The sequence below is a fragment of the Strix uralensis genome, chromosome 15, assembly GCF_047716275.1.
Source record: "Strix uralensis isolate ZFMK-TIS-50842 chromosome 15, bStrUra1, whole genome shotgun sequence".
Classification (NCBI taxonomy): domain Eukaryota; kingdom Metazoa; phylum Chordata; class Aves; order Strigiformes; family Strigidae; genus Strix; species Strix uralensis.
The window spans coordinates 18,863,596-18,889,884 of record NC_133986.1 but is presented as its reverse complement, the minus strand read 5'-3'; the positions used below and the strand labels follow the sequence as shown (position 1 = coordinate 18,889,884).

At 45.3% G+C, this 26,289-nt stretch overlaps 1 protein-coding gene across 1 annotated transcript in view; it reads right to left on the bottom strand.

Annotated features, from left to right (window-relative positions):
• The window catches only part of MOB2 (MOB kinase activator 2), a 114,768-nt gene extending 99,681 nt beyond the window's left edge, over nt 1–15,087 (bottom strand). Inside the window, exon 1 of the mRNA XM_074884383.1 lies at nt 14,878–15,087. Coding sequence (XP_074740484.1) covers nt 14,878–14,894 — 17 coding nt within the window. The 5' untranslated portion in view covers nt 14,895–15,087. The remainder of the gene's footprint in view (nt 1–14,877) is intronic.
• Between the last annotated feature and the right edge of the window lie 11,202 nt (nt 15,088–26,289).

Genomic DNA, 26,289 nt, shown 5'->3' with positions numbered 1-26,289 from the left:
TTCTATCAAGGATCCTCACCACTAGCATTTTGGGGGAGAGAAAATTCAATTTAGTGTTTACATAATTTTAAGTGGCAATTACATTTAGGGAAAGCACCTTCAATCCATGATTTCATATTTCCAGATGCTGAAGTCATTCCTACTGAAGGTTTATAATTAGCTAACTGTGCTTAAACATTAACATTATATTGGAATTGTGTTTAAATCACCATAAACTGAAACCAATCCTTCAGATTGTGACAAAACTTTATTAAAACTTCAGAAGCTTCAGCTCAGAATAGCCAAGAGTAGTATGCAAGTTTTAAGTATTTTAATTGTTCAGGATGCACTGCAGATTCAAGATGACCAAAGCCAATGTACCATCTGGCATCTCTGAAAACACATCCCCAAATCAAGCGGATATTTGTTTTTGACAAAGAGCTATAACAAAAAACCAAGCAAGTACAGATTAGAAAAACAACAGTAGATCAATAATACAACTCTCATATATAACCAAGTGGTCTCGTTTCCAAATTTACGTTCTATTCTTGTGGATGTTAAAATAGACTTCACCTTAATTCTTACTTCTTTCTGGGGAAGGAAGAAAACTGCTGGTATATTTTCACCTCTAAAAAACTAGTAATAAAGGAAGAGCACCACTATGATTCAATATTAACATCCTGGGATACTTTTAATTCCATGGAATGTCAAATCTTCTCCCCCAAGAACCAATTTCATCTTTTTCTCTCATTATCATTGCATTATCAATATCATTAAAAGTTACTACAAGAAGAAACATATGCCTAATGACAGCCACAGTCCCAAAGGTAACATTTCAACAATAGGGAACAGTAAATACCAGAAAATAGTGACTTTGCCATCCTTAGGAACCAGATGCCGTAATTCAGGGCCTCTAAACCAACGCAAGAGTGAAATATGCTAACAAGACAGCTGACTTCATGAATAAGAAATCTGAAAGCTGACCTTAGTCCAAAAAGTATTAATTTAAAACAAGGAAGAAGATAAATCAATTTCTTAATATTTCTGTAAGACACATAACGGAGGTGCAAATGCACAAATAGCCTTGGCTTAAAAATCAGGAGGAAATGCATTCCATTAGTAGTACTTAAAGTTTTCCAAACTTAAAATTGAATCACCAACGAATACATTTAGTACTTTTGTAAGAAAAAACAGATACTGGAAATGAGTGTCACAGAAGTTATTTTAGAAGGGAGTTATAGTTTTGTCCCTCTATAACAATCCGATTTTTACGAACTATTTCCTGTGCATTGAAAGGGGAGGTATTTGCAAACAGAAGATTAAAGCTTTACCATGCTGTTATGTAAATTCTGAATATCTGCCTCTGCATCACAGGACCATGCATAATGTACAACACCCTAACCAAGCCCAATATTCCATTTCTGACAACGGCCAACACTGAAGCGATTCAGAAGGCTCCATAAATCTCTGGAAATGCAGCTAATTGCCCAACACCATATCCCAAGAGAAATTTCTTCCTGGCTCTGACTGCCCAGCTTTGATGCATGGATTGAAAACCAGTATTATCCTAGCTAGTACTCTCACTAATGTGGTTGATCTTTATTATTTACTTTAGTGAATCATACAATTCAAACCCAACTACAGGCTGTATACAAAAATTCCTCCTATTTATTAGTATTCCAACCTTCTATTGTTAAGCAAGGTGCCAAAATTTTCTTTATTGTAAAAGTATGCTGGCAAGTCAATTGTATTTAAACCACTTTTGCCTTATTCTCTGCCCATTTTTGAGCTTGCTGTTGCTTTTCCACATGACAAAGCAGAACATGTATTTACTGAAACCTAGTTAATCTGAAGTTTTTCTGGATCTGATTTTGTAACAAGAGCATATTGGAGAATTCATTCTTTCTTTGGAGGTCAGAGACAGTGCCTGCTGTGACACATTGTCATTTTACTATTAAACTCCAAAAAATTGGCGCAAAGAAGCAAATCCAAAATGAGATTAAAAAGTATGTAACAGTTTTGTGTTAGTAGCTGGCTGTCACTCTAGAATAATGTTTGGTTTAGGAACCCTGGGTTAATGAGTAGCCCATGGCTATATGATAACCATTCTCTTCCTTGGAGATTAGACTCCTTTTTGGACAGGTTTATCTCTCAATATTTTCACTTCATGTCCTGTGCACTCCACCCACATCACTAGTCTCCAGGGATCTTAGGGAAACAAGCCACAGGGATAGTTCCTGCAAGCAGCCATGTTATTACTTCCAGTGGGAACATGGATCCAAGTTGGATTAGTTGTTCCCACAGCTGTTTGCTCCTGCCTCATTGGGTTTTTTTGCATGTAGAAAGTCCGTATATACTCGGGCATATACTAGCAAAAGGGTAAGGGGCCAGTGAATTTCAGCTAGACTCTGAGAAACTTCATCTTGACAACATCGCTTCATAACGATGCGTTATTTTTCATCCAAAACATACCAAAGCTAGGATGTATTATCCCTCTTATTTTAGCTAAATCAGACCAGACCTACTTCACTGTTTGGTCAGCAATACCAAACAGGTGAAAGGAACACTCCTTCCATCTAGCTAGTAAATCCTTCTGTGCCTTTTTTAAAAAGTGTAAGATTTAGGATAGTGGATCGCAGAATTAAAAGGAGTAGGGAAAAAGTACTACATTTTCCCATTTCACTTTGCTAGGAACAAAAAGCTCTGGGTGGATGTGGTTTCATTCTGGCTCCCCCAATTACAACAGCCTTTGACCTCCTCCAAGCCTTGTGTAAAAGCTCATTTAACAGATGTTTAGTTTGACTTCTAGCGTACTTGAACAACATAACAGGAGCAAACATGGAGCAGTTACTAAACTCCAGTTTCAAGGGAAATGGCAGAGGACACGATTTTGCACAAAGTTGCACATTCCAGCCCAATCCCATTTCATTTTCCATCACACTATCAAATCAAGCTCTCCAGACAGCAAAGGTTCTTTCCCACTCAGGTACTGCGTAGCCCACAAAGGGCACACTGATGTGGTAGCTAGGTGCTGTGAAGTTCAAATCTCACATCATTCAGTAGACAGTGTTTCTCCATCTTAGCCCTTGAGACTGATCAGTAGTATCTTTTGGCCTGACTTGTGATGCCATCAAATTGCATACACTGATTTCTGGCATTACAAGGACTAGAACCTGTCTGTAAAGTCACAGACCCAAACAAACCACATCCACACCTTATAATAAAAGTGTGCTAAGTCCACAAGTAGAAGAAAATATTACATACAAACCATGGGACAACAAGTATTGTCTGCCCTTTAATCCCCAGGCGAATAACGTTCACAGCTACAGGCGACTGAAAAGTCAAAACAGACAGCAACACAGACAGCAGACTGTGATACATGGGTCGCATGTTGCAGGCATCTATTTGCAAAATATGCATGTGTGACAAATCAGGCCATGGACGTTTATCTGGATGAATGATAAATTACTCCTTTAGGTCAGGCATACACTGGAATTTCACAGATCCAAGTTCTTTGTGCATTTGTTTTGACAGCTACAGTTCAATTACAAACAGTGATTCTACATAAGAATGCAGTATTTTTATAAAAATATCAAGGTCTTAGTAATAATGGAAAATAATAATTATTCCTTTATTATATCCAGACAGGAAATGATGATTTATGTGCTAGCAAAGTTTTAATGCATGTGTAAGCACTATCCTTATTCCTGTATTTGCTTCCTCTTCGCTCAAATTCTATCTGCTTACTCGAACAGCAATAGCTGTTCTTAACACTGGGGACCATCAACCAGGGATCTCTCTCATGCACTCTGGTTTGTTTAAAAAAAAAAATATTTTTTTTTTTTTTACTGTTTGTCATTGCAAGTGTGCTTTTCTAGACAGGAAGTCAAATTGTATCTGTTAAAACACATTAAACCATTCACAGAAGTTGTCATTCAGAAGTTAAGCAACCTTCATGTTAGCTTAATTCATGATGCCCACAAATATTTAACACCCTTTTATTTTACGTTTTTGGCTTGGCTCAGAAAAACTGAGGACAGCTGACACACCCTAAACAAGTAGGACCCATGTGTTGAAATGAGTCTGTCTTTATTATAAAGTTACTTCCTTCTCAAGAAATTTATGCTAACTAGAAAGTGAAAAAAGAGCCCATGTTTCAGAAGATGTTTAAACGTGGGAATTCAATAGATCTACTAAGCAAGAATTTCTTATTTTATTTACTTAGAAAAAGGACTACATACATTTCTGCTGAAAAAAACCTAACCAGCAAGTGTGGCTTATTGAAAAGCTTCTTTCCCACAAGCAAGTGCTTTTGTCCTGCAAGATAGTGGATAATTATACCGCGTTTCATGAACTGCAGAAAATATTTCTCCATTAACAAGATGACTAATTTCAAGTCTTTCTGACCAGTCAAGCTAGTAAGTTTTCACTCTACCTTAAACAGAGATGAACTTGATTTAAATAAGAGCATTGATTCTATTAACAATCACAAGAAAATGCAAGTCTGTGAACATGTAAATAATATTTTGCCCGCCTGGAAAGTTATACCACATATAGCAACAGCTGCCTACATTTTAGTGGATGACTGGGCACATCCTGCCTGAAACAAGCCTGGAAAACACTTATAAACACTTTAAAAAAAAAAAAAAAAAAAACACAAAAAACCAAACCCCACCACTTTATAGTACTGTGTGAAAACAGGAAGGGCACCCTTTAAAAAGTAAACCAACCACATTGCCTATAAACTTGCAGTTAAACACCTAGTGTTCGTTACAAGCGTTAACACAGAATCTCCCCTTCCACAGATGAGTTTTCATGGCACTTTACTCCACCAGCTCAAGCCTCAACAAGCTCAATTGACTCGGGCCAGTACCTTCACATTCAGCAGGGTGGGGCAAGAGAGACAACCTCACTGCAGACACTCTGAGGCTGTAAGAATGCAAATCACCAAATTCAGCATTTTGAATAGCACCCATAGCACAGGTTTTAGCTTTGAGTTATGTCAGACCACATGGTAAAAGCCTATCATACGCCTAATAAGAAACACTCATAAATACATCAAAAAAACCCCTGAAATTTCCGGTTAGTCTTCAAAAATTGCTCATAACCAACAGCACCACAATCATCAAGTGAGGAAGGGACAGAGTAATAACAACTACTGTTGGATGCCTGTCCAGGAATACCGTGCAGAAGAATAAGAAGTAGTCTTTAATGACCAAAAAAAAAAATCAAGCAGCAGATGGGCATCCAACAGACCCTCTACCTTACAAGATTAAGGCTAGAATTGAACAAAACCCCAGCTATAGTCATTAGGCTGAAGTATCCCCTTAGCTATTTCTTCTGTTCATCTCTTTAGTCAGACTTCTTCCAAACCTCAAAAATCAGCTAATTCAAAAAAACGCCACTATCTGGCTACAACAAAAAGGAGACACAGATGAGGCCCGTAAATACATCAGAACTGCAGGTTAGCACATGCACCCCAACCAGAAAGTACATGTGAACCAAGAAAGGCTGGCTCACGGAACAAAAGAAATCAGAGGGAATTAGGTATATCTGAGGATCTGGCTACCCTAGACCAGAACCAGCAAATACTCCCATTTCTAATCTCCTTCCTTTCCTAGAAGAGATTCAGATAACCTTAAATAGCAAGACCAGTGCCCACCTGTGGCTTTTTGAATGTAGGCTGATCAGCTCCTTAAAAAGGTACCAACCCCCTGCTAAATCAGCAGGTGAGATTTATCCAGCTGACACGGTTTTGTTCAACACAGCCCATTAACATAAACACGAGATACAAGTATGCCCAGCAGCTTTTTCTTTCTTCCTCAAGTACATCTGCTGGTCTAATAAAAGTTACTAACCCTCACTACAAACTGGGTCTCCTCTATCTGATGGAAAGCAGTCACACACTAACACTTCATTAGACATGACAATCGTGAAGGTTACAGACTGGAGTTCCAGCAACACCTGGATATCATCAGAGAGGAGACTGACTGAAAAGAAAGCTATTTATCATTTACCACACCTGACACAAACTTGAAACCACAGAGTTAACTCTGTAACCTGAGTCCATCCGCAGAGTAGACACAAAACACCTTGTTGTAAAAAACATCTCTACCCAGGTTTGCATAACCTGGTAAGATACACTGTATGGAACAAAGCCTTTCCTGAACAACTCCCCGCTGCTTTATGAAGAACCATACAAAAGAAGTTCTCTAAGTTAGGAAATTCTAGATTGAAGGAACATTAAGGTTGTAAAATGAAGCAGTAAAAAAAAAAAAAAAAATCAGTCTCAAGGTCACCTCTATACAACCTGTTTCACACAAATTCGGTGCTTTATGTATACATACCAGGAGACTCCTCAGGTGAAAGTCCCAACTATTTACACATTTCAGTGTAGAGAAGGGACAGCAGTGATCCAGTCACTGAACACTAATGATAAAATTATTCAATGAACACCTTTCTAACCTGAACAGTGAAGAAAGAAAAGGGAAGGGAAAAAAGCATGCAGATATAGTCTGAAGAGGTCAAGTTACTGGACCTGGATCATTTAAAAATACAGTTTTCTGCATGCTTACATTCATGCTTAGTGGATTCACTCTTTGAATGCTCAGAGTAAGAAGGAATTTGATCTATGACAGTCATCCCTGTCTTGATTCCAGTTTAATTTCTGACATTCTTCGGAGCCTTGAAAATTGTATCTAAACTCTGGTTGCCTTTTCTTCCTTTTTTTTTTTTTAAGGTGTGTTCAATGCTTTTTTTCCAGTCAGAAACAGCTTTGCGGATTGTGTGAAGAACTTGCACCCTGACCAGTTTCCTTTGGCTGGCAGAATAAAAGGAAAGTAACTGCAGACAAAACTGCCATTTTTTTCCCCTTCAAATGCTAAAATCATAGCACGGCTGTTCAGCCATTTAAGTTACACTCATCAATCTAACTGCAAAATTAAATTATTTAAAATTATTGCACACTGTCTTAGGAGCAGGGAGGCTCCTAGAGTGCAACTGTTTGAAGTGCTGGAACAAAGTCACCAACCAACAGTTCTTCCTTAAGTAGTCTCACTGATACAACAGTCTCCAGTAATATTATAAACAATGTGACTGCAAAAATAAATTTTAAAAATCACATTTATTCATTATAAATCTTAGTACAGTGAAGGGCACAGTCTATTTTTTTTTTTTTTAATTGAAGAATAAGATGAGTGGAAAGACTGCTAAGGAGGGCATTTTAAAACTGAACCTAGCAAGTTTCACTTATCACTGATTGTAGAAGGCTAAACATGGGTTAAAAATGATGCATAAGATTACTTCAGTAGTATTCCACTAGCAGAAACCCACATTAAAGTTGTTTAATAGGTCAGCAATGATTGCAGAATATGCAGATTTGACAACACCGAGTTCAAACTTGTATACACAGCTATCTAAAAATTGCAGTCTCCTATTAATTTTACTCTTTCAAGTATGCTTGCTCTGGGCCCACATCCAGTAGATGTAACAGATGGAAAGTGCCAGTGAAATATGGCAAAGCTATGTAGGCCATCATGCGTGAACCAAGCTTCCTGAACACTCTCTTGAATCAGACTGCCGGATTCAGCCAGGAACCCAAAATACCACCTATCTTCACATTCACACCATGACAGAGCCAGCACTTTTCTCAGGTAGATGAAACATGAGTTAGAGCAAATTATAAATTCTGAGTTATTCATAAATATCCAGTTCACTACGAGTATATTTATAGTTTAGCCATAAACTGAATGTAACACAGTAGGACAGCAACTGTGACAGTGCTCTGAGGCCATTACCTGCTCCAAGATACCAGCCTAGTCATAGCATCTCCTGTTTTCAGACATTCTGCAGTTCTTCCAAACAGTTCAAGCAGAAGGATACATCATCAGAAAATCCCTAATTATTTGCAGAGTATTTACCACTAAGAATCACATTACTACATGATTACATTCAATTAAGTCCTTGCTGCCACCAAAAAGAGCGTTCCCCAAGCTTTACGTTCTCACCAGCTCCACGGTGCTATTAGCATTATCCATGTAGCTACACAAACAGGCTGCAGGAACTCACTTAGCTGAAAACTTAACTTTAGGAGAGGAAAAAAAGGTAAAAAACATTTTAAAAATACTAGTTTTCAGTCAGATGAGCATCTGAACCTATCATCCTTCCTGAATACTGATGCTAGCGCAAAGGAGAAGAGGGTAACATGCAGAGATACACAAGGAAGGAGTACTGCTACCCTTTTAGAACACTCAGCTCTTTTTCAAAGGAAAGTAATAGTTCGTTTTACTTTAGGGACCTTGAGATTGATCTACTCTTCTTGTTCCTCAATAAAATCTTTGTTGGAAAAAGAATGCTCTCTTAAGAACAAACCAGTATTCACATACACTGTTACTGACCAAAGGAAAGTAACTGCCTAACTGATACAAAGTCTGTGGTTTGCTAAAGTAACACAGGTTTCAAAACGCAGGATTTATTTGGTATTTTCTCCAAGAAATCAATAATTAACTATTATTAATTAACAGAGCAAGACTCTGCAGTTATTTTTTTATTTGTTTTGCATTACGGCAGAAAAGCCTTAACAGCGACAATCTCGGTGATATAACCAAGCACTTTCAGAACCAGAGACACGTAAGGCAACAACATGCCTGAACAGCTTAAATGGCTCTCGTCCAGTCCCGACTCCTTTTCTACAACTGTGATAGCCCTGGAAACTCACATTTCAAACTAACAGCACCTTTCCACTACTATACTAATGAATATTACAAGTTAATATTTAATGGAGATATTCTTTTACCTGCAGACTATGTTATACTAGTTGTTTTCACAGCTAACTTCTGGTTTAGCAGAGGTACCGCTCATGTCTGGTAAGCGTATGAAATAATATTGAAGTCTCATAAGTAAGCAGAGAACTGAGAGCACATGGCTCTCAGACAGACCTAGATTTATCTGGGGAGAACAATCTGGGACCCCACTGGTAACGTGACACCTATAAATAGAAGTAAATAAGGAACACATGAATATTTCCTGCCCAATGGGACTGGACATGTCTGGTTTACTGGTTCCGAGTTATTTTCAGCTCACTCAAACTAGGGAAAATGGCCTATGAAGCCAAGAATTCACAGGGAATGTAATGCAAGGGAAACACCTGTTGTGAGGTCAGTTAAAAAACAGAACAAATATATACACCATGCAAGCTGTGAAAGGTGAGAGGTTGCAGCAGAGTTTCTAGAGGGAAGACTGCCTTATAAAGGCAGGAGACTTTCTTCACTGAAGATGACTAAAGGGAAAAAAGGGGAAGGCATTCCTTATAGTTACAGCAGCTGAAGACTTCCAGTGTTCTTCCTTTTTATAGAAATATTCGCTATAATTAGGAAGTTTCAAACAGCACCTAGAATAAAGCCCATTAGCTACCCTTTTATATCAAGGTCTGCTAGGCAAAGACAGCAGTACTCTTCTTGGTTCAACTGCATCATGCACCAGCCAAGCTGACAGCGCAGCGTGCTGTGCGATTTCTCACTGTTCCCACTACAAGATGCACTCCTTACAATTAATGGACTTTGTGATCCTTATGGGTCCCTTCCAGCTTGAGATATTTTATGATTCTATGATAATGCATCCCTTTCAAAAGCAATAAAGATTTAGTCTAACAGCTGAAAAATTAGCGTATTGGATTTTTACTCAGAACTAGAACACTAGCGTGCTTTTTTCACATCTAGTCCTTAGTTGTTCTAGCTCAAGGCTAGGACTTCTCTGCATAACAATACTACTCATATTTCACCATAGTGTATCTTGAACTGGACAATGTCTTAAGGCCTTATGAGGAAATTTCTTAAAGACACTTCCACAAATGCAGAATGGAAAACAACAAAACAGCAGTATGTGTTACTTTTCTTCTACCCTTCAAAATCACTGCTGGGATGTGGCAAAATCCTATATCCAAAACAAGCGGAAAAACTGCTTGCTTTATTTTAAGCCCGTGACAGTTATAGCTAAATAAATGCATGACACACAGGCCTTCTGTACTAGACAAATCTAGCAGTGTGCAGACCTTGAGAAGTTCTCTTGCAGCATTTGTTAAAAATAATCAGTATAGCATACACTCAGAAAGATTAGATTTGCATAGTTACTGTGCTGTCTTACTGCAACATACTTTCCACCTATCCTGGTCAGATGAAGACTGTGCAAGGCAGCGTATATATGTGGTGTTTATAATGGATTGACATTACAAAATAAAATTTGCAAGTGTGAAGGCTATTACACTGGATTAGCCAGTCTTCAGTTTACAGCTGTAGCCACCTGCTCGATCTTGCAGATCACAGAGCACCTGAGTAGACCCAACCTTTGGGTCCACTCTGTCTGTGCTGTCTTCAGGCACAAATATTCTGATTAGGACTTTCCTTCTTTCTTCTGCTGTCTGTGTTTTCCCGATCTTTCTAGGCCCTTGCTTTTTTGACTGTCCTCAAAGTTGAAGGTGTGGGATATGAGAAAAGAATAGCCTTCAATCATTTTTAGGCCCTCCTTTCCAAGTCATCAGGGCAACATATAAAAGAGCAGGTAATTGAGCAGTGGATGGTATGACAGTATGGATAGCAAGACCTACAAGTTAAAAACTAAAGACAGGAGGAATTCCTGTTGCACACAGCCCCTTCTCTTTTACTCTGCTTACACTCTAAGTCTGGGAGAAGGAGCTGTGAATGTGTTATGTCACCATAAGGCACAGAAGGACAGAGAGATAATACGCTTGTGTGAAGTTAGCATGCTCCCACAACTTATTTCTTACTGTCATAAATCCCCCCAGAAGAGCTAGACACACTGCTGTCCAGAAGAAAAAAGTTTTATTACACAACAGAAGTTTTGCATCTAAAATTTTATTTTTAACAAGCTGCTAGGTGTTGCAGTCTTCCCTCAGAAGAAGAGACCTTAGTACCACAGCAAAACCAAGGCACATGGATGAGGGCACCAACATTTTACTGGTGCCAGAAGTGCCTGTGAAAGGAGTGGACACTGCAGCTCACAAGTATGAGAGATGCTTACACTGATCCTGGAATAACACAGTCCCCTGATACAGAGAAAATACTGATACACATTCAACAGAAAATAATCTTCATTGAAGAGTTTAGAGGTAGCATTTCACTCCTTGAGGATTCAGAGTTTTTCTTGTGCTCAGAGGCATTCAAGTAAGAGTCTAGAGGGAATGCCATTGGTTTATGGAAACAGAAGGTTTCTTGCAAAGGAAAAAATGAAGTATCTCTCCCCCTGCCCACTTCCTTCACTAAGAGTCCCTTTTTATAGGGCTGGTCTACATGCTGAAGGCTTTTCAAGTAGCCTGTACAAAACTCTCCAGCTCATTTCTGCAGACGCAGGCTTTTTCCCCGTTTAAGATGCATCTACAGAGGTGTTCTGCCATCACAACTATGTGAAACTAAGAAAACTGCAACAGTTTAAATCAGCATAGTTTATTAACCTACTAAACTACAAAGTTTATAGTACAGATGTAGCCCCAAATTATGTTTTGTGTTTAACAGGTAATTGTTGGTAAAATAGTCTGTTTCTCTCCTTTTTGTTCACAAAAAAGGCTACAGTACACAGTGCTTCTCTATTATGAAAAAACATGTTTCAGCATCAGGCTGAATATCACAGCTGAATATTAAAACTAACCAACACCATGTCAGGTTTACTAGTACCATTAATATGTTTTACTCCTTTTTAATGGCGAATTTTAAAACAAATTAAAAGGCAAGTTTCAAAACTGAAAGAACAATGCCTGTCTCTGTTGCTACTTTGAATTTCAAGAGCAGATCAATGCTATTTCTATGACAAAAGTTTGGAATCTCTTCTAAAGAGGGTAATATAGATCTCTGTCAGATGATGGTGAGCAAAGCAATTAAGCAACACCGATCTCTAGTCAAAATTGCACTGAAAATATATCCTATGTACAACAAAGCAGCTCAAAATGTTTGGTTTTTTTTTTCAATGGAGAGCATGCACTGAAGAAACCATAGTCTTTCACCAATATCAGTATTAAGGCTACATTCAGCAGAAGGGTAAAAGATACTAACCAACCACAGAAAAGACTTTGGGTTTACTTTGGTGCTAAACTGAGCACTGTAACATAGCAGTAGCTACTTTTTTTCAGCTTTCTTCCCTAGGACTTGACTGGATTTTGAAGCACTTGACTGACCAGAAGGCAGCACCCAGAGAAGTTTTGCTGTGTGACCACGTAAGCCTATAGCTGTTCGTTAATCCATAATAAATTCACTATTGTTTATAAGCTTCAGCTTCCGTTTTTTGTACATTAAGCACTCTGAGGCGATCAGAGACACTTGGGCTGCTGCCCTTTGTGGTACGATTAGAACTTACCTTTCCCCCACTTTCCAAGAGACCACAAGTGAAGGCGAGGACCAACAAGGAATGAAGCGGATCTCGCTAAATCGTCTATCGGATAAGTGCGACACAAGCTTGAAGGGTAGAGATCTAAACAGAAGCAACTGTTACTGCTGCCTAATTTAACGCACTTGAAGGTTAAGTTCTCAGTAATACAAAGTTAAAACACAGAGGGTGTTTCTCACACCAAAACATGAAGCAAACACAACCAATAGCAAAAGACATACAAGAAGGGCATGGAAAGAGCACGGAAAGCTGTAAATGCAAACCAGCATGTTACCAAAGCAGTTAGGAATAAGAAAGATCACAGCATTGTTATTAGTGGTGACAGTTATTCTGTAAAGAGTGACAGCACCAAAAAGCAGACCAATACAGTTTGCTCTCCAGAGGCATCGACATCAACACAAACTGATGGATCACTGGGAGTGACCTGTTTTCCTACTGCAGGTTTTTCTGCAGCCCTTCCCTTCTCACACAAGACCCCTAAACAGCTGAAGTTTTCACTGAAAGAAAGGCCGAGCAAGTGATATTACCCAATCTTCTGCCCTGGCAAACAAATGTCCTCAGTTTCTTTCTCAAACAGCAAGAAGGATGTTTCCATTTAGACACACAGTTGCCAACAGCAGCCATAACTTGGACAGAATAAGAAAGGGTCCCACTGAGGCCTTCCACTCCTTCCCCCTTCAAAATATCAATGCTCTCCCTTCCTGCCATAACCCACCCCCCACAAATTCACACAAACTCCCAAAGTTTTAAAGGAGAAAACATTAAGAGCATCAGTGGGACAATACTGGGTTTGGTCAGGCGAAAAACATATCAGGAAATAGCTGAGAACAAGCAAGTAACGCACAAATGACTCAGGATCCATTCCCATTACAATGGGGAAAACAGGCAAGTCTTTTTCCACACATGGACAGATCCACCCACCCCGGGTAAAAAAGTACAGAACAAATGCCAATTTTTTCATAGCAACTTCAAAAACCCCAAGTATTTTTAGTAAGAAAACCAGCATTTTAACATATTGAGGGTTTGGCTAAACCAAACCTTGATTCTTTTCTGCTTTACAACATAATTCACACAAAATAAGTACAACTGCGTAAACGAGGCATTTTGAGTCATCCAAATGTCTTGCATAAGCCCCGGGTTTGACCTTTTTTTGTAATTACAGTGGCACTTTGACACTTCAGCTTTTACTTTTACAGAGTAAATATAACAGACCGCCTGTGCTTTGTGGTTGTTATGAAAATATAAATGACAAGCTTGTTTTGATTTGTTTCGTTAAGAACATGTAATAAGTAAGAGTGAAGCCCTCTGACTTACAAGTGTTGCAGTACATGGCATATAGACCCCGTCACATGCCACAAATACTGCATTTCCACTGCTCAGCCTGCTGGAGGAAAACCCAGCCATCAGCATCCACCCCACAGATATTCAGCATTCGCTCCATCAGCTTGAGGGGTCAAACTTACAGCAAAACATAACTGGTATTGACAACTGGCTCAGGAGTCAGCCACATCTAGCTTGAAGATAAGTAACAAGTGCTGTACTTTCACCAGCAAACAGTTCAGCTGCAGACAAAAGGCAACACACACACACGAGCAATCCTTCTAATACACCACATCTAGCAACTGCGACAGTTTATTTTGTATTCTAGACACATCACGTTAGAAAAGGAGCCAACCTAGATGGTAAATTCAGGAACCGGACCAAACTACTATAAAGAAGAAACCAACAGCAGCCAGTTATCACTGCAATACTGGTTTTGCTGAAGCATAAAGCTACTGCTCCTGCGATTTTGAAGCGTAATTATTCACAGCTCACTTGAGTGCAGGTCGCCAGCACAATTCATGCAAGAAGTAACCGAGTTTATCTTGCTCGGGATACTGGCAGCGTATCAGGTCACTCCCATCGACTGCATCTCCCTCTCCTGCACTGAGGTTTTCAGACCTAAAACCAGCAGCAAAGCGCTTTCTACCGTCTGTGTCCGTGTAATTAGCACTATTAATCCCAGGCTATCCAGGCCCCCTGGCGTGGCTCTGATTTGGCTTTAATCTCCGCCGAGGTCTCTCCTTCCTGCCCACGGAAAGCCATTTAAACCTTGGCAAGCCTTTCGGTTTAAAGTGATGTTCTGTTGCAGAGCCACGAGCCCCACGCCGTACTGGTGGGAAGCACGGAGACCCGCAACGCCTGCCCTTCCCACACCCCCCAAAAAAGGGACGAAAAGTTACTTTTCCAGCGAGCGATCGCTCGGGACGAGGCAAGGGCCCCTCCGCACCTCCTGAAGCACCCTGCGAGCTCGGCTCCGGGCGGGCTGGACCGCTCCCCCCCCGCCCCGCCACCGGACGCGCACACACCGCTTGTCACCTCCGCCGCCAACGACCGATTCGCCATTTGCGCCGCCCGCGGGGCGCCCCCCCGCGCCCCCCACGGCTCCCCCCGCCACACCGGGAAGCCCGGCGGCGGCCGCCGAGGCGGGGAAACCGGCCCCGCGGGGGAAGGGGGGGCCCCACTCACCCCATGAGCCAGTCCATGGCTGGGTCCCGCCGCGCCGGGAAGCTCCCGCGGCCGCCGACTCGCCGCTCACCGCCCGCTCATGGGGGCCGCCGCCGCTGCGGGCGCGGGGGCCGGGCTCCTCCCCGCTTGCCTCGCTCCCTCCCCCGCGGCCCGGCTCCGGCGGGGCGGGGCGGGCGGGGCGGCCGCCGGGTCCCCTCCTCGGGCTGACACTCGCGCACTGGGCGGCCGGAAGTAAACACACAGCGCGGGCCGCCAACCCGGAAGCGGCCCCGCCTCCCGCCGCCGCGCGGGGCACGCCGGGAAATGCAGTTCGGGCGCGGCCCGCGGGGCGGTCGAGGCCCCTGGCACGGCTGGGGCTGAGGGGCCGCCGGGAGGACACCGGGGAGGACACCGGGGAGGAGGGGGGCTTCACCTCCCGGGCCTGGGCCTCGGCAGTTCAGCCCTGCCTATGCCGCGGGCTCCCTGAGGGGAGCTGCATGCCCGGGCCTCTGAGGTCGTGCCGGGGTGGTTACGCCACCCTGCACACACGGCAAAACGCGTTCGTTCGGGAGGGTGATGAAAGTCTGGAGCTCCCGCAGGAACCGGGCGTTGATCCCAGCCGCTCCTGCACAAAGACGGCCGTTCTGCTCACCCAGCACCCTGAGAGAGTCCCAGAGCCTCGGGCGTGGGCCACGGGCTGGCTGCCTCCCTCACCTGCCTCCTCTTTTGCCACTACTGGCTGCACCTTGTGCTCCAGAATCTCCTCTTTGATTCAAAATCCTTCCTTTCCCAGTTCCTCTAATTGCAAAAGTAACAAACCAACTACTAGCTCCACAAACCCAGGGACGATACGTGCCCACAGCCAGCCTGACACCGCACCTCTTTGGGATGATCCTAACTGTTTTAAAGAGGAGAAATCCTTTCCATGCAAACCACTGAGGCGCAGCGTTTCCGCAGGCTGTGAGAGGGATGTTCTCTTCACCGATTTCCCCCCATCAGCGGCACCTGCTTAGGTGGAGGAGACGTTTACAGAGGCAGATCTGCTGGGGGTGATCACATGCTTTGAGCACGTGTATTAATTAAAAGCTATTTGTGTTACGGGAGAGTGACAGTGACTTCACTGGGCTCCCTGCGGTCACCAGCTTTCTGAGGGAAGGACTGTCTTTCAAAGGCTGTTTGAGCCATCCTCCTCATCCCTGTTTCCTCCACCCTGCTGTGCCGGGGCCACCAAGGGGCCTCCCAGCCCTGTGCTGCTGTGGCTGTGGGGGTCCCCAGGGCCCCTCATCCCACAGGCACCCCCTCTGCCGTGGCCCCACTTGGTCAGGGGGGATGAGCTGCTCTCCAGCCATCACACTGACTCAGACAAGAGTTCCAACAGGGCAGCGTTATCCCAGGCCCAGTCATGCGTTGCAAGGGGGTGTCACGGGGGTGATTTAATAACAATATGTCTTGCTCGTGGTTGTTTTGTATCCCTCTGTCTTGAAGAAAGGTGGTAGAATTATTTTGTATTAAAAACTATATTGCGCTGCCATTTCTGGAACTGACCTTCTCTCTGAAATCTGCTGGGGATCCCTTTGCACAACACGTAACTGCTTTATTTTGCCATTCTCCTGTAACAAAACTTCACCCTGAGAATTATTTGGGTATCCAGCAGTGTGATAGAAGAAGTGAAAGACCAGAAGTTGAAAATGTATGTTGTCTGTGTTCAAATGGAGTATTTTTCTTTAACATCTACATTTTATCTTTTAATTGTTTATAGTTTTAGTTATCTTTGCATTTAGAAAATGTAGCAGAGGGCAGCAAAGAGGTCTCTTGCAGCAAACCCCCGCATACTTTACTGAGTGGCTGGGATGAGGATTTTTTACAAAGTCTAAAATACCAGATCAAACCATCTGCAGAAAATAATTATCCTTTATGCAGACACTTGATCCAGTCATTATCTGCAAACATTTGAGAACAGATGTCCCTCATTTGAATTATGTTTTCTTGTTGCCCTTTGTTAGGAGTATTTTTGGCAGGGCATTTGAGGATGAGCTTCATCCAATTTTACTGTGGGATGCATTGTACCAGGAGTAGGGTGTTTAGTCATATGACACACGTTTTAAAGCAGAGTTGACTTCTGATACAATGAGTTTGTCATGTCAGATTAGCTGTTTTCCTCCTGATTGTATCAAGGAAAATATATGGCAACTGGCACAAGGAGAATTGCTGCTGCAAAAGAAACTCAGACAACAAACATCAATTTCATTAATCTTTTGTATCATACCTTCCAATGGCACAAGGCATTTATCTATATCTCACCTAAGGTGATTATTTTATAATTTTTTTCCATTGTCAAGTTGTCACCTACTGCTTTTTTTCTTCTTCCCTCAGCCACTGGAAACCTCAGAAGTCCCTCTGGCAGACATTTTCACATTCATCCCCATTCAGTCAGGTCCCTCTGTGAGCAGCTCTGAAGAGCAAAGGATGTGCCAATCCAAGAGCAGTCTCCAGTGGTTGTCCTGCAACTCCCAGTTCTATTTCTAAACCCTCTAAAAAATGCATCAAAGCAGTTATTTGTTTGACAATAGCAAGCCTAGCTGGCCTGGTGTGCTTTTGTGCTAAGCCCCATGCACATGCATAAAGAAAGGGTGCTCCTTGTTCAGGACAACAGGCTTTTGAGACCCTGAAGGACATGAATTTAAGGTGCTTAACAAGAGATGGTTCTTGGCATACAGATGTGGTGGGAAGCGCAGAGGATCCACGAGGTTTGTAATGCTTGACATTGGGGGGTTTTGCACCAACTCTTCCCTGGATTACTGTCCCACAGCTTACCTGTGTCTAACAGGATTTAAAATGCAAGATTATTGCCAGACAGTCTGGGCAGAAAGGCTGCGGTGCACCCCGTGGACTTGCAGGATCTGAACTGTAAGGCTTTTGGCCTGTGGCGCATTGCAAGAAATACTGCGTTCTCTCGCTCCTCTCCGCCTTGTTCTCCCAGTATCCCCTGCCCTGGCCGGCACAAGAGGACCCCAGCAAAGCGCATGCCCTGCTCCTCCTGGCCTGCAGGGACAGAGTGGCTTTGTTCCCAGGTGTTCCTCAACAGCACCAGAGCTTTTTTGGGAATGATGGGAGGCTGGGGGGCAACCCATGCAGACCAGACCACAGGAGTTGGGGCAGATCACATGAGGATCTGGCAGTCATGTAAGGCTCTGCAGAGCTCAGTATAGAAGTCAAGGTGCAAAACAGCATGGACCCGAGGGCTGTCCCAGTCTAGCAGAAGGCTCTGCTAGGTCCCGTAACCGCTGAACAGAGAGATGCTGCAGTCTGAGACTGGCTCAGCACTGGCTAGGAGCTGCCTTGGAATAGCAAGCCTGAAGGTTTCCTTCCTTATTTTTCCCTCCCACGGCTCTCATGACCAGATTTGTGCAAAACAGGATGTTTGATAGCAGCGCAGACAACGTCTGTTGTATACAGCTGATTTTTGTATTGGCTTTTCAGTCGGCTTGCTTTGCCTGTCTGGTAATAAAGCGGTGCTGCAGAGGACAAGCGGCTATGAGGAAGTAATCAAGGCACCAGTATCTCTGCAGCTCTGTCCCTTTACTGCCTCTGATTTTATTGCCATTACCTCCTGCAGCAGGAAAAGTGCAACGCACAGGTGGGCAAACATCGCCTTGCATGGCTGAGCTCTAAGGAGTGGGGCTGAACTTTGCTCCCTTACTGGCTTATTGCATCAGAAACACCTGTCCCTCCCGCACCACCTATTATTTGGTGTGGGGCCGAGCGGCCTCATATCTCATACCGTGACAACAGCTTTTCATGTTCCCTCTTCTCTCCCTAAGTGGCTGTGGTAGTGCTGAAGGAACAGGCGAAGGCGGAAAGCGAGCAATGCTCAGGCTTGTATGGGTTTTCCTTCTCTTGATTTGAGGCAAGATCATTCCTATGGAGCTCATCTTACCCCGGGCAGCTGAGAAGCCTCAGCAGGCAGAGAGGTGTGAACCCATTTGCCTGGCTCAGGTGTTTTCAGGGGGTGGTAGGGAAGCAGAGCAGGTGATGGCTGCCCTGACACAGAGTGGGTATAACGTTTCTCAACAAGCTGCAAATCTGCTGCTCCGGGCCTTCAGCAACAGGAGGAGATACACCGTCATTGATAAGACATGACAGACTGATGGGCTTGGGATCAAAATGGCGTGTTTGTGAAGCTCTGAATGCGGCACTGGCTCTTTAAGTCAAAAACATCCACATACTCCTTCCCTGAGACAAAACGTCTTTGTCCCTGTGCATGAAACATATTACAGTTCAAATTCCTGCAGAGCCATTAGAAAAAGCAAAGTGCATGAGTCTGACAGCGTGGGCCTGCCTGTGACTCCGAATGTGATTATTAATCATGCTGGATATTAATAACAGCATCCTTTCTTGGTTGGAACATTTGATTTTTTTTTTTTATAAATAAACACTGTGAGTGGTTATAAATATTGATTGCTACCCGTAATAGTAAGATGTTTTAGATAATAGTCTTGCAACAAGACAATCAATCCTGCCAAGGACCAGATTGGAAAAAACATGGCATTTTGGGTCCTGAACTAGCTGGGAAATATGGCTTGTATTCAGGTGTCTGAGAGAGGGCTGAAGCTTCAGGGAGGAGGACTGAAAAATCTGTCCTTGGGGGTCTGCATTTCCAGGGATGCTGAACAAAGTTCAGTCTCTTTCCCAGTCACAGAAGAATGGAAGTATTAGGCATTTCCTCTTTTAAACAACAACTTATGAGTGGATGTTAAAGCACGAGACTGGTGGTGACTAGGTTTTATTTTTTCCCCCACTAATTAGGTATTACTGAGCAATTCCCGCCTCACGCCTCAACTTCCACATCTGGAAAATGAAAGAAACACTTCACTCTGCATCAGAAGTCTTGTGACAGACAATGTGTGAACGCTCAGAAACCTTCATTGCTTAGGAATGCTCACAATTAGGTGGATTTCTCTGTTCTTCCAAGAGGGGAATGAAAAAAGTATGCTGAAGTGAATTGAATAGTAACCAAGAGAGTTACAGCTTCAGCCAGGAAGCTTAGGAAACACTGATGGCCACCCGTGGGGTCAGTATGCCTGGGCTGACCTGCATGTGTCGGAGAGCTCTGTAAGCTGGACGAGGGTGGGTTTGCTTTTGTCCCAGCGCTGGCGATACCATGTCATCATGGACAGGCTGTAACCAAACCAAAGCTCTCATTTTGCCTGACCAGCACCAGCCAATTTGAACGGCCCCTTGGAAAGGGGAAGTAGACACACACCAGCTCTGTTGCAGTTGGTGCTGCTTTTCCTTACTGATAAGCCCTTCCCCAAGCGTATCTTAACCTACTGCCTGTCTCAGGGTGGAGAAAAGGGCACAGGGTGAGAAACAGGACATGTATTTTTTAAGTTTGGAGAGGGATGTCCACTTGGTGTGGTTGTGTTATAGGCTACCTGCAAGCAAAAGGTGTTGCACGTATCTGGAAGCCAGGGCTTGCCCATCCCCACTGGTTTTGCAGGAAGATGGAGACAGTGCCGGAAATTGTTTGCGTTATTTTCCTAATGCTGCATCTCTCTCCCAGATGGCAAAACTCCCCCTAGGCCTCCACCTTGAACATAACCAGCAGGCAGCAAAGAGCCTGTAAGTCTGTTTTTCAGAGTCCTGGATGCTTTTAACCAGTCCTTGGCATTATTTGTAAAGGAAAACAACAACTTTCTGGCATGTCTTTCCTTCTGGTACAACTACACATAAAGCAGTTCACCATGTAACCTCCGAAGTGACCTCTGAGCCTGCGTCACGTCTCTGCAGAGCAAGGAGATGGGCAGCCCATCTGCACGTGCTTGGGGCGCATCTCATGCAGGGCAGAGTTTGCCCCCCCCTCAGCCGTGTGCCCAAAGGGAAGCAGCCCTGGATTTGCAAGCCGCGGGATGACGGTGGGACTCAAGCGCCAGGATCACCGCCAAGGGTTTGCTGTGCGGGTGCTGCGCGCCCAGCTCAGAGCAAGCCGTGTGCCCTCAGCCGCCTCACGGAACGTGGGTGAGAGCGAGCGGTGCCGCTCTGCGCCTCCACTCCTGCTGGGGTCGGGGAGCAGGACCGGGGCTCAGCACCCCGCAGGCGCCGTGCTGGTGCCTGCGGTACAAATGAGGCCTCCGATGGCTGCATTGAAGTGTTCCCAGCCCCCACCGATTACAAAGCGTGCCTGGCAGAACAGGAGTCTGTTTGTCTGCTGCGCTCTGCACAAACAGTCGCTTCTGTAAATACATCTCACATGAGCAATCAGCCCTGACAATAAAGAGGTCCCATCTCTGCCGAGTGGTTCGGGGAAGCCGCTCTTCATCGGGCACTGAAGAGAGCTCAGGCAGCTAGCTCTCCCCTGCCTGCTGCCTTCCCAGGGAGACCACAGGTCTGGGTCTGCAAAGCATCCCCTCCTTTCTGCTCCAGCCTTCTGCGCTGGGACTCGGTGGGCGCCTTGGCGTGACACGTATGATGTGACCACTCTCAAAACAGCCCCTGGCTGATAACTGAGCACCGACCAGAATGGGGCTGCACAGGCAAGGGGCACACATTGCTCTCCGGCCCCTGTGACACCCTGGGGGCAGGGAGAAGTTATTTTAAGGGCGCAGGAAATACTATGCTGTGAAATTGAAGCTTGGAAACCACCCAGCCCAGCTCAGCAGCCATTCTTATCACTGACTAAATGCAATTGTAATTATTTCTCCTCTCCCTCCTTCCTCACGTTGTTAGCATTTTTCTCCTCTTTCATCTTGCACAATTAAAACCGAAAAGCAACCCAGAAAAAGCACTGATCAGTTATTATTCATGCGTACTTGGAATGCCAGGTAGAGGCCTCAGCAGGACAGTGGGGCTGCCTGTGCCAGGCCCTGGTCGTTGCAAAACAACACAAAGAGAATTATTAATACCAAAGCCCTGGAAGTCCTGGCCCCACATCTGGAGGGGAGATGTCAAATGTGATGAGCACATCGCAAGCGGTGTGCCTTGATGCACAAGCCTCTTCTCCTTACAGTGCACTCTGTACTCAAAAAAAAGGGGAGAAGATGCAGGGAGAGGTGGAAGGGAGACATCACCCCCAAGCACCGCAGCCTGCTGCCTGCTGTCTAGGACTGTCTGAGGAGGGCAAGTTCTGTGTCCCACATCGCTGTCGTGTAGAGAAAGGGAGCTTTCGCTAATGCTGCTGCTCTCTTTCATTTCTGGCCCTGCTGCGTGAGAAGTTCATCTTCTCTAAATCTTTCCAGCAAGGAACACACCTTTTTTTGGGGTGGAAATGGAAGCTGAAGTGCTGTCACTTGCTCCTACACTGATATCACCAGAGTCCAGCTCCAAGAAGATAGCCAGTCTTGCAAGACTTGTGCAAAAAAATGGAAAAAGCCATGACAAAACTTGTTAACGTATTTGGGAACAGCAGAAATCCCTCATTTGCTTTACTTTGTCAACACCTATGCTAGAAAAAAATGTCTTTATTTTGCCATATTTGGAATTGGGCAGTAAAGCTCTATTCCCTGCCTGGGAGATGGAGCAAGACGCCCGCGTGGTCCCTGGTGCCAGCTTGCTGTCCTCGGGGCTTCACCTCCCAGGAAGACTCAATGGCACCATCTGATGGCAATAGGAGAAGCCGGCAGCAAAAGCTCCAGGACATGGAGCTGCGAGGGGAAGGCTCTGTGAAAGCTCTTCCCAACCAGTACCACGACTTCTAGCTAGGCACAGATAGATTCGTGGTCTTTCTGGAGAGACAAGGAGGCTTTGGGAGGGATTCAGGAGTGTTCCCCACATGGCTCCTCCAGCACTGACACAGGAGAAGCAGCAGCCCTGCTGGAACAGGTAACGGGGGGTAGGTGACAGACAACTTCCAGGGCACAACCAGCAAAAATGTAGTGTGCTGCCGAGGCTCCCCAAAACCAGCTCAGAGCAGAGTGCACAGTGCCAGAAGTGGTGTGCTGGTAGAAACAAAAAAACCCTGCCAAAGCAGCCAGGAGAAGGAAAGGCAGAGCTCTCACTGGGGCTGCTGGAGAGGATTTGGGGTGCATGGGTGGCCGCGTGAGGCTCTGTTGATGCAAGTGATTCAGACCAATGGGGATTTGTTTGATAAGTGGCATTTCATTGATTTTTCTATGTATAGGAAGTGTTGATTTCTCCAGCAAATGCTGTAAATGAAGGTCAGGTTTATTCCATGTCTACTTTGCAGTGTTAGCAATGGGAGGCGACCTGTCCTCTCTCCTCTGACTCCAACAACTGCAAGGACAGTAAATGCAAGGAGTCAGCTAAATTCTGGCCCCTGCTCACGGTAACGTGCTACTACATGAAAACTGGGAGTGTAGGGTGAGGGGTAAGAAAGCTTTACTGAGGGCAATTTCTCAAATTTGTGGGGATCCAGTGGTGCAACGGCTGAGTCATCACTTAAAACAAATGCCACCATTTATTACCATAGGACCATCATTCATGTACATGGAACTGGCTGAAACAACTCCTTGCAGTTTATCTTTATGGGGGTATGGAAATGCACCCATTGGTCCTTTCATGAGATCAAGCCTTGGCTCCATGATGTGTATCCCATCTGCAAACTGGGGCCACATGAGAAGTTTTTAAAGAAAGAGATGAAAACCCCTGTGCTGGTTGCACTGGAGCTCTGTCTGAGTGTGGAGGTTTCCTCAGAGCAATCCAAGGCTCTGTTGTCCACAAACCCACCCAAAAATGAGAAACTTCTCCCTGCTACCCCCAACCTGTCTCCAGGGAAAAACACAGCCACCACCAAATCCCCCTCTCTGGAGGAGCTCTGTGAAGGTGGCTGTAGCAAGACATGAGTTTTCCTCCCTCTGCCGATGGTCACTCCTCCCCATGCGCCTCAGCTCGCCTGGTCAGGGCACCGGGTGGTTTTTTGTCTGCCTGTTTCTTAACCTGCTGTTGTCAAAGGCAGGTCTGCTTCCTGGGTGGAGCTGATAAATGCAAGGGAGGGCTTGATCTTGGTCTGCTCCTGGCAGCCTGCACTAGCAGTAATGTTTGTGATGGCTCATTAGTCATTTATGAAGTGCACCCAGGCACCTGAAAGTCTTCTTGGGATTGTGGGGGGAGTGAGGGAGCCCATTTTATAAGGGGCCGGGCAGCAAGTTGTTAGCTTCATACCTAGGAAAGGAGCCCAGAGCAGATGACGTGGTTTCTGGCTGTAGCTCCACTAGTCTTTTTTGATGATCCAGCTGCCCAGCGTGGTTCCTCACCCTGCCACCTGCTTGCTTGGGCAAGGTGGACCTGAACGGATGGGAGAAGCAGCCCGAGGGGTGCAGGATTGTCCTTCAGGGGTAGCGGGATGCTGCTGAGTTGATCATTACCATAACTGAGTGCTCCCCAGCAGACTAACAGGCTTGTCTGCTTGTGCTGCCGGGGTGAGTTTGCACAGAGATGCAGTCACCTGTTTACCAGTTGGCACAAGTCATGCTGACAGCTCTGAAAGCATGGGAGAGGGAAGAGAGTCCACTGCCATGGGCACAGCCCCTTCAGAAAGTCCATGCCATGGATCAGCAGAGACCATGTAGGGAGGGTTCCCATGCAAGGCACCAGGCTTTCCCGCCCTTAACCTGCAACATTAACCTGGGGGAAAATATCCTCCCCATCCTCCACTGAGGAAGACAAAGAGGGTGAATAAAGAACACAGTCAGCCAAAGCAAACAGGCAGTGCTGGCCAGGCTAAATCCCTGTCCTTCTCTCCACAATCCTGGTTGCTTTTCCCTTAACTCCCAACTCCAAGGTCCCTCAGAAAAGCATTCCTGGAGGCTGCAGAGAAGAGACAAGGAGAGGAGAGGCAAAGAGGCAAAGAGGTTTCCTGAAACCGAAGGCCCGAGGGGGACGTGTAAGAGGCGTGGATCGATAGCGCTGCTTCCGAGAGCCTCCAGACTCACTGGATCAGTGATAATAGAGGGGTGAGCTCATTGCTAATAGCTTGGTGGGTGCGAGAGCCAAGGGCAGCCCGTCCGTGTCAGATAAAAGCTTGATACCATCTCTGAGGCTCTGTCGGCAGCACTGCCTGGTACAGGAGGCAGCAGGAAGTTCTTTTTTCGTTACTTCTCTGTGCATGGACTGTTTTTTTGGTGAGGAGGGGTATTGAGTCTTGGTCTTTGGCTGGGTGATGTCAAACGTGCAGTGGAGCTGGCAAAACCACAGAGGTTATCTGAGCTAGATGACTGCCTGCAGTGATCTGGGTTATCTTGCTGGCTGTGTCCCCTTTAATCCACTCTACTATAAAAATACCCCGAAGAAGGATGATTCCCCTGCTCAGGGAGATTATTCCTCTTCCTGAGAGATCTCCATACTCCCACTGCTGCTCTGCCAGACATCTGATCGCCTGGCTTTGGAGGGGTGCAAGGGGCACGCTCGTGGGACTGGCATGAACCCAATTACCATCAGGAGTCCATGCCCAGGGCCTGGTGCAGGAGGCACCTAAGCCTCAGCTATTCCTGTTTGCTGCCTGCTCCTGCTTTGCCTGGCAGGGTTTGCCTCCCCTGCGCCAGCCTTGCGCCCAGTGCTGCAGCATGGGGAGCTGGGGGAGCGTGGCGAATGGGATTTACAGAGGAATACTGAATTTTCCTTTTTTTCCTCAGGTTCCCATAAACTCATCGGAGCTGAAAGCACTTCAGGAACCCTGCGTGACTCAGAGGACTAATTATGGGGCCAAGGGGAGAGAGGGGAGGGCAGAAAGTTCACAGTCATCTGAATGCATCCCAGTGACATTACAGGCACAGCTACAGCCCCCACGGGCGCTGCTTAACCAGGCAGTGCCTTCACCCTGATGAAAATTGCTCTTCTTCCATCTCTGACTTGTCCGTTCCCTCTGTGCCCCCCTCTCAGTGTATCACCCAGGGCTGAACCCACAGCTCTCTGCACTCACCCTGCAGCAGAGGTAAGTGTCACAAAGCCCTGGGTACCTGGGCATTTTCTCAGGGGCTGCATGACCAAAATATCCTGGTCATCTGTGGCAGTCTGTCCCAGAGGTTTGTAGCGAGTGAGAGGCAGGCATGCCAGGAGCTTGCAGGGAGCATCTCCTGCATGTCCTGGCTGTTGTCCCTAATGGATGCCCTGTGCTGCAATTAATGGGGAAAGCAGGGCAGGGAGAGGCAGCCCCGGCAGCGCTTCGACTTTCTGATGTACTTCTGCTTGGCATCAGCAAGGTCTGAGGAATGTCTCTGGTGGGGGAAGGTTAATGCTCCCTGGCTGGAGACGAGGCAGTCTGGCCCTTGCTTGGGGCACCACCAAGTCTGCTGCACAGTGACTGTGCGGAGACTCCCACAGCCCGAATGCAGACGCTTCGTCACTATGCTGTGCCCAGGGGATGCCGGGAGAAAGCTGAAGCCAAGCCTTGAAGGCAGGCTGAAGGAAGCAGCATTCCTGCACACCCCGAAATGACGGGCTGAGCGAGAAAGGATGGCTGCTGAGCTTCTCTCAGCTCCC